The sequence below is a fragment of the Nuphar pumila genome, chromosome 6 (assembly GCF_984573655.1).
Source record: "Nuphar pumila chromosome 6, dmNupPumi1.hap1.1, whole genome shotgun sequence".
NCBI classification, from domain to species: Eukaryota; Viridiplantae; Streptophyta; class Magnoliopsida; order Nymphaeales; family Nymphaeaceae; genus Nuphar; species Nuphar pumila.
In genome coordinates, this window is record NC_143254.1 from 7386558 (window position 1) to 7395729 (window position 9172).

The following is a 9172-nucleotide window of genomic DNA, read 5'->3' on the forward strand; positions in this document are numbered from 1 at the left end:
AGGCGCAGGATAGAATCCTGCTGGAGCATGGATGCTGCTGTTGCTTTATCATGGTTGGGGCACCTAAGGCTGAGTGGTGGTTAACTCAACCCGGAGTTTTATCACTCAGGGAGGCAGGCTCATTAAGTGACCCGGTTTTTGGTTAGGGTTTTCCTTCATCATCAAAAAAGAAAAAAAAGTATCTTGTCGATTGAAGTCACAGCACTTCAAAAAATTACTGATATTTGTTACGTAGGCAAGAAGCTAGCGTCTGCAAGTTAGTGCATAAATCTACTCACAATTTACAACTTAAATTAACATAATTTCTTCGTCTCCCATGCGAGAGAATTTTTTGCATTGATGTCTCATTTCAGTTATATGCTTTACAGAAAATTTTAACTTATTTTTTAGTTTTTAATCCATATGCAATATATATATATATATATAGGGAAAGTGGTAGCTGCTTACCACTTTTCTGGCCTACTGCCAGCTTACAACGAGCCAATGGACGTTTTCAGGTTGTTTTTTCACAAATCTGATCCTGCAGATGTGCTTCGAATGATCGATTTGCTAGAAAATGACACTTGGAACTTGTTTTTTCCATAAAAAACATGATTTTTGAAGCCATGAAAATTTATGAAAACTTTAGCCCATCAATTTTGTTTTATGACGAGGAACCCTTGCCGAAGCAAGAAAAACTCCAGGTGGGGCCCCATGATCATCCTGCCTTACGTGAGCCACCTCTTAAAGCTACATACACACCTGTGCACTAGTGGGGTTTGATACAGTGCCTTCATCTCAACACCCTCACAACCACCCTGCTGGCCACACGGGTGACCCCAACAATGGTAGACCATCGAGTTTTAAATCTCATAAAAACCTTCAGAATTGGATGATCCAAGAGTTGATTCCTATAAAATGAAGCATGCAGAATACATTATATGGTCAGATTTAAAGAAAACATGAACAAACCCTTCAAATGACGAGGAAGAGAAAAGTGATAGCTACCACCTACTGTATGTATGTATGTGTTATATAGACCCTACATCTTATCACAATTTCTTGACTAGAAGTTAAACTTTTTTCTTTCTTTAAATGACGACTCTAGCTGAGAAGAGAACTGGGTCACTTAATGGGCCTGTCCCTAGCTAGGTAGACCCCGGATGCGGTTACTGACACCTAAGCCCTTAAGGAGCCCACCAGTTAAAGGCACCTGCATACTCAGTGGGAGACGAACCTACATGTGAACAAGCCTATACAACAAGGCAGGATTTCTCAAATGGTTCCATCCAGGGCTGGAAAACAAACAGAGCAGCTCGCAACTCGGCTCGTCTCGAACTCGTTCATGATCGGTTCGTATAGCTGGCGATTCCGAGCCAACAGCAACTCGTTTAGCTTAAAATGAGTCGAGCCTGAACACATGGTGCTCAGCTCAGCTCCGGTGAGCTTATATATATATAATATATAAAAAGAAGAATGCATAAAATATGTGCAAAAAGAGATGAATGAAAAATACATACATAAAATCTAACCTAAGTAATATAAAAAACATTTATCATCCTTTATTCTTTATTATCAGACTGTTACAAAAAAAGTGAAAGATTCAAAAGTATCCAACAATGCACAAGAAAACAAAAAGGCTTTTAGAAAGAAAATTATAGTACAGAAGAGAAATGGGCATACATTTCTGCTACAGATATTCATTTGATCCTCTCAAAGACGAACAAGGAGCCTCTAGATCCTTTCCCCAGCCTAACCTTCTCATCTATATAAGTGATTTGCAGCTTGACCTCACTCTCACCCCCATATTGGAACTCCAGTGGGCCCACCTTTAGTTTGGGAGCTTCAAAAATAACTTGAATCCATCTTTCATCCAGTACAATCAACTTACCTGAATCACAAGTCACAATTCAAGACAATGTACAATTATAACCCAATATAAAGCAATCCTTACCTATTGTCATTAGGGGTGTCAGCGGGTCGGGTCGGGTCAGGTTTGGATCGGACCCAGGTGGAACCAGTCTTGGACCAGCTTTTCGGGGATGGTATTGGGTCCAGACACAGATCTAATCGGGTCCACTATAAGAAAAACCATACTCAAACCCGATAAGAACTACATGAACTAAACCCGGACCATACCCGGTAAAACCATATTTTTTTATCATTTTTACATTGAAAACTTGTGTGTCTTAATCGGAACTTGGGTTGGGTCCGGGTCTGGTATAAAATTTCACAAACTATACCCTGGTGCATGTATTAATTGGACCTTCGGGTCCGGACCTGGGCCTTCTTATTTATCATCATACCCGGACCCTATAGGGTTTGGTTCGGGTCGGGTCCGGGTAAACCAGGCCCGTTGACACCCCTAATTGTCATGCCTGGGTCACTGTTGCAAAAGATTAAACTCAATTCTATGGACTTCCAATAAGCTTAGCAGCTCAAGCTGCTTGTTGGTGACTCATCAGCTCATGTCAAGTTGTTCATGACTATGGACATAAAAGTCTGCAGCACAACGAGTTGGGTGTTTTACATGCCCTACTTGGGTGGAAATTGAACTCTATAGGGATTGAGCAAAGCTCCAATCCAGATTTTTGGGGACAACTGAACCCTCGGTTGGGATAAGTTGCAATAAGCACCTACACTTGTCACCAACTTCTTGACTTGATCTCCATCTAATTCTTTCATAGAGTTCTTGGGATGAAAATTAGTTAAATAATGACCTTGCATCATGCCAAGTTGGACGAATCTCCTATTCTTGAATGGCCTGGGGTTATGTCACATGGATACCGGCTAGGGCTAAGATTGATCACTGAGTTAGCTGACTAGAGTAACTCTGTAAGATACGAGGTACAGTTTTAGCCTCAAAACATCCAATACAGTTACCCTTATTGGTTTAAGAAAAACAAAACAGAAAAAACTTGGATCTACAAATGGCAATCCTCCAAACATATAGCATGCTATGACCAGAGAAGAACATTTTCTACTGGTTGCACATTAATAATTGAATTCACAAGCGTGATTTCTGTAATGGAAGAGAAAAGTAAAACAAATACAAATTAGAAATTGAAGCCAAAAAATGCATCTTTGTGCAATTACCTTTCAAGGAGACAACACCATCAATAAAACCAAATGCAGAAAATGCCACTCTGTTTCGGACAATATCAGGAGCTTCAACAGTCTGTACCATTTCATTTGCCTTGAACACAAGGCGTCCTAGCGAGCTCCGGTAACCACCTCCAGGTGATGTTGGGTTTGAACAGTACACAACATCCCATTCTGAGGAATTGAAGAATACAAAGATTTTAGTCATACATACACGGTAAAGATGCAAAAGCAGACTAAGATGCCTGCGTGATTTAGGAACCGAACAGAAAATTACATGCTAAAGTTTTTTCTTTTGGACAACCGGGGAAAAACCACATTCACTCGCGGGCTCATTGGTGTAAAAACAGCAGGTCCCCCTTGCCCACCGGGGAGCACACCCAGATCTAACTTCATGGAATGAGCAGAGCCCTTGTGGGCTACTTGCTCAAGTTATAACATACTAAAATACATAGTTCATGGAGAACCTGGGCCCAGTCCAGAATCCCCACTTTGACGATGCTTGGGATTCATAGGCTTGAACTTTGATGCAGACTTGCTTGACTTGTGCCCAACTTGACCGCAAACTTGGTAAAACAGTCAGGTCCAACATGAGCTAATTAAACCTATCAAGTTCAGTTAACCTTCCAAATTATTCAAGAGTTGGTTGAATTGTCACCCCATTGTATACAAAGATTCGACCAAGACAACCAAATCATCCAAGTGTTAATAACTTTATTGGCAAGCAATAGGTTTGAACACAAGATCTCCAAAGAAACTTTAATCATTCCATCATCAACACCTAGAAATAACAAAAAAAAATGACAGTTGTAGATGTGTATTATGACAAAATTTAGTGAAAATGTGATTATCCCCCATTTATTATTTGCAAAGGTGAATATGACAAAAAAAGGGTGCCAGTTTTCCTCTTGGTGATTAGTTTCTCCAGAGAATCCAGGTAAAGGTCAACTCTCTCTCTCTCTCCCATATGTCTAAGAAAATCTTATGCAGTACTATATCCTTGAAGCTTCATCTTATAAATAAACACAAATAGGCATACATGATATACGAAATAAAATACTAATGCAGCATAAAAAGACGAAACAAAAAGGCAGCATCAAGTTTAAGGGAAAAAAAGAGAAGCTAAAAGATTTCCAAAATAACTGGTTGGCTTGGTCCAACCAAAAAAGGCATTTTTAAAATGAAATGCTGAATAAAATGAAGTGAAATGTCAAATATCAGAAAAAAGAAGGCCAGAATAAAGCCATAGGATTGACCTCCAAAAATAAGTGGAGACTTGACAGGCTCAGCAACACAGAAATTCCCCAATTCTTGAGCCACTTCAGCCACCTCTCTATGCTCTTCTTTGCTCAATAAAACACCTCTATCAGTTTTCATCACCTAAATTATGAAATTAAGAACCACAAGAATGTACATGAATGAGAGAGAGAGAGAGAGAGAGAGAGAGAGAGAGAGAGAGAGCACTTTAAAACAAATTTAGGTCAAATATCCCTTCCATGGATCTGTATTTATTACTAAACATATTCTCTTATTTCTGTTTGCTTGTTATTATCGTGCTGGTAAGCAACCTGGACTATTGACATCTGATATCTACCAGAAGTAATATAGGACTAGGAGAACATGTATATGCAATTATGCTTGGATCTAATATGTCATTTTCATTAGTTATTAAAATATCAATTACAATGCAACAGAAACACTTTCACATCATTGAAAGCAAAGAGATGTGAAGGCCAACTAGTCTATAACAAGAGATGAGATCTGGCATTAACTAAGGCTGGGCTGCCCACAGGACACTTGTAGCCTGGTTCACTTAGGCTGGTATTTTGGTCTCGGCTAGGCCTGGCCAGGCATTTTTACAAAAGGTGGGCAGAATTAGGGCAAGGGTTTTGAGCTTCAGTGTTGCAGCCCTTTGATGGGCTATCTTGGATGAGCTGCAGTACACTGATGGGTCAGGGACACCATTCATTTATGGGCCTGGCCTATGTCACACGGACACTTCATTTAGCATAAGTATCCCGTCTCAACACGACATGACATTCAGATACTTCATGGCCACAGTCAAACAAGTTTCACAAGAGTCAACATTGTCATATTACTTATTTTATATTCACCTGAGTTCTTTTTCTTATAAAATTTGTCATCAATTACATCACATTCCAGTTTCAACCTAGTTTCATTGTTCAATGTTCCTAGTGTTAAATAATGTAACATAATATGTAATCTCATAGTTTTTTAGTTTTTAGTTTAGTTATATAGTTTAGTTAAGATTAGGTTAGTCTCTTGAGGTTTTCTTTACTTTTTAGTTTGATTTTGGACATAATGGGACTTTATGCTTTTTTGACCAAAGTCAAAAAAGCATAAAGTGAGAGTCGCCGTTGGGAGCCCAACAACTCCCTCCTTTCTTCTCCCTCATGTATTATAAATATGGGGTATTACCCCCTTGTAATCTAAGCTTTTGAAGGGTGTTTTACCCATTCAATAAATACATATTTTTTTTTTCTCTCTCTCTTGTATACCCTTTTTTGGGTATTGGTGTATGAACCCTTGTGGTTCTTGTGTGTGATCCTTATTTCGGTATTTTGGTTGGAGCTATTTGAAGCTTCGTTTGGTGTTGATTCAAGAATTCATCTTCTTACACCTAGCTATAGTGACTTAAGATTGTTTTTTAAAACATACAGACATCTATGCATATGTACGGTCATGTCCCTGTACCCTAATTTTTGAAAATTAATGTATCGTACGAAGTGTATCTACATCATGTCATGTTCCCGCATCATTATCCAATTATCCATGTGACATAGGGCCTGGCCTGGCCAGGGGATTTTCCTTATAAAAAAGGGAGGCAGCATGCATGCATCAGGATACACCCCCCCCCCCCCCCACCGCGCCAAGGTTTGAGCTCCAGCCCAGCCCAGCCCTTTGACAGTCTTGGCCAAGCTGCAGTCTCTTGATGGGCTGGTTGGCCCATCCAATTAAGCACCGGGCTGAGCAGTTGCCCAACCCTAGCATTAACATGAATAGTTTTTCACCAGAGGACTTGGCCACGTTCAATGCTCTAAATGGAGCATGTTTAACATAATGCTATTTAGCTTTTCTAGCCATAAAAAATAACATCCATTAGCTCACCGAGGACATGGCATTGGATAGAAATGATTGGAAGAGAAGGATTCATGTGGAAGACCCAGAATGATTTTCTTTTTTGGGTCATATCGCCAACCCCAATTGTTTTGGGATGAAGGCGTAGTTGTTGTTGTTGTTGTTGTATTCTTTGATATTAATTTACAGGCATCTTCTGCATCATATATATTTGTGATCCACATACCACATGAAATGTTATGCTTTCCCCTCTACCATAGAGTGCCAAAATGTAGGGATAACAATAGCAGCAGACTCATAAGTTCTATTATCCTGTTTTTCTTAAATTACAAAATACAACCATCTGCAGCACCGGCATGTTTATGAGAAAACTCCATCAGTAACAAGAATTACTATCTAACTGTGATTCCTGGACGAGCAACAATATTCATGTCTGGAAAATCCATATCGAGAAATATGGAATCTGAGACCACACATTGCTTAAAAACGCAAAGGTGCAGGGTTGCTCTCCTACTTATGTGGCACAACCCAAAAATAGAGGCAGAGCTTCAAGTTTCTTGTAATTAAGGACCACACACTACATGCTACCGTGCAAGAAAATATAACTAGGAGCTTCTGGGTGTGAGGATGGTCGAAGGATTGGCTGACTGTGGACATGAGTAAGACATGTGGCATCAAACTTGGATAACAATCCTTGAAAGGTGAAAGCCCAAGGGGAATTCAAGTTAAAACCCAAAAGTCTCGGACTAAATTAAAAAATCCCATGTTCAATCTTTCACTCCATATGTGGAAGCACTCAAAGAGTGTGTACCAATTCAGTGCCTCTAGATCTAACTCGAAATGGTTTTAACAGTCACATCATCAAGAAGAGATTCCATGCAAATTATGATGTTCAAAGAGCCATTGTAGATTCTCATCATAACATGAGAGAATTCAGGATGACACTGTACATGCTCTGGAAAATAGTTGAACAGCACAAGGACCATTGGAATGAAAGATAAAGTGATAAACCATGAAAAGTAAATGGGTTCATCACAAACAGTTTAATCAAAAACTAAAATACTGGACATTCAGTAAACGAACGGGATAAGAAACGAACACCTTCCAAATTAAAATTTGAACATGGTTCCTCAAAACCGTGTCGCCCCAGCCTCATCAGAGTCAGACATTTCAGCAGCCCACATTCTTTGGTTATCAAAACCGAATTCTCATAATCTTTCAGCCACATTTCACTTAATTCCCCCTTCACACTTCCATAGAATCTCAAGAATCAGTTTATCTCAAGAAAACCAATGCAAAACAATGACTATCAGTTAACTAATTAATCACAGATGGTACAAGCCATATATAAAGAAACAACACATTGCCCACATCCCCCTAATCAGAAGCTGCATCAGAATAGAAAAATCACATAGTTCGAAGATGAACAGAACAGTGGTGGCTCATACAATTGGTGATTCTGCTTCAAAGAAACACAAGTTTTCAATCTTCCATTGCATTTTATGTGATCAAGCTCCCAATTTCAATTTTTATGATGAATATCACACTCGTTAACAAAAGTGGGGAGGTGAAAATTAAGTCAAGTTTTGCAATTCAGTAAGGAAAATTGCTTCTTTTCTTCTCCTTTTTCTTTTGTTCTATTTCTTACCCTCGAGAGAATTTTGGAGATGAGTTCGTCGGGTGCTGGACGTGTCTCTGGTGGTGATGCTGCCGGGATTGCAGACGTTGCCATAATTTTCCGGCCAATCCTTCGCTGGTGGAAGTTAGGAGGGAGGTAGCAGATTGATGATGACGGCGGTGCCATAGATGGACGGTGGAGATGATTCGGGGTTTGGGGTTTCAGCATTTTTAAACCACTAAGCGTGGAGAAGATGGAGATGGAAGCCATGGAAGTTTCTCTCACACACACTCTCTCTCTCAAGTGAGGTGCAACACTCGCACGTGCCGTCACTCGTGTGAGGGATATAGGGCAAGGAAAAAAATTGCAGTCTTTTCTGAGGTGGCTCTTGGTTCATCTCCGACACATTGCAGAAACCCTAGTATTAGCCATCCATCTTGAGATGGACGGGTCTCACCAATCTTTGATCACTCGATCATGTCGGGTTGTGGACCTCGCGGTGCACATAATGTAGGTATGTGGATCCGGATCCTAATTTGAATTTTTAGTCCTCTCGTGGTGCTCATGATTCGGCACAACGAATGATCCAGGTTGAATGTTACAAGCAGACTTTTTTTCAGGAATGTCAACGGATCGGATTTGATCCGGTATCTGATCAAATCAAACACTGTTTATTCGGATTTGGTAAGCTAAAACCATATCCAATTATATGCGGATGTGGATGTGGATATGGTTTTGGTTTTGATTTTTACAAACAAAGTTGGGTATTCGGATCCTAATACATGTAAAAAATCGAATTTGATATCAGATTTTCACCATCCAAATCCAAATTTAAATATAAATCCATTTAGCCAACATCCAATTAGCCAGATCTAATATTAACCCTTCACATCCCTACACTTTTTAATTTAAAAATACAACTATGGATCATAGGTAAAGCTTCATTCACAACTTAACAGAATTAGATCCCGATTGGCTTCACACATGATCTAGTCAAAGTCAAGTAAAATGTAATCACTTGACTTTAAGTTAGATGCATAATATCTAGACAAAAATGCAACTCCTGAAGTATACAGGACCCAATACTGGTTTGACAGAAGGCATATCAGTTACTGGAATGACTGTTCAAAGTTAAAAGATAGGAAAATGAAAACCTACAAAATGGACACGGTACTAAATTAAACATGTTAATGGATTTTCATATTTTTTTCTCGAAATTCTAACCCCATAGATGTTTTCAGCAGGATTGACTTACTAGAAATCAATACTTGGATCATGCATTTTGGATGAAAAAATAGTATTTAGAGCATTAGAAATTTATAAAAATTGTAAGCCATTGATTTTTGAAACATTATAAAAACCTATCCGTGGGGA

The 9172-nt window shown here is 39.2% G+C and overlaps 1 protein-coding gene across 1 annotated transcript; it reads right to left on the reverse strand.

The window, feature by feature from the left end:
• Window positions 1-1521: 1521 nt before the first annotated feature.
• LOC149833803 (Plastid-lipid associated protein PAP / fibrillin family protein) lies at window positions 1522-8141 on the reverse strand. The gene is made up of 4 exons (XM_090011030.1): window positions 7829-8141; window positions 4338-4461; window positions 3076-3255; window positions 1522-1870 (listed from the first exon to the last, which is right to left on the reverse strand). Exons 1-4 carry the CDS (start codon window positions 8066-8068, stop codon window positions 1680-1682), a joined length of 735 nt encoding a protein of 244 aa, XP_089867156.1. The 5' UTR covers window positions 8069-8141; the 3' UTR covers window positions 1522-1679.
• Window positions 8142-9172: the final 1031 nt, after the last annotated feature.

What these genes read in the sequence shown, in the direction of transcription:
- LOC149833803 (XM_090011030.1), bottom strand. Translation starts at nt 8,068, where the DNA reads ATGGCTTCCATCTCCATCTTCTCCACGCTTAGTGGTTTAAAAATGCTG. An exon ending in TCTCCAAAATTCTCTCGAGG is followed by an intron (nt 4,462 to 7,828) that starts GTAAGAAATAGA and finishes TTCATAATTTAG; the next exon opens with GTGATGAAAACTGATAGAGG. An exon ending in GTCTCCACTTATTTTTGGAG is followed by an intron (nt 3,256 to 4,337) that starts GTCAATCCTATG and finishes TCAATTCCTCAG; the next exon opens with AATGGGATGTTGTGTACTGT.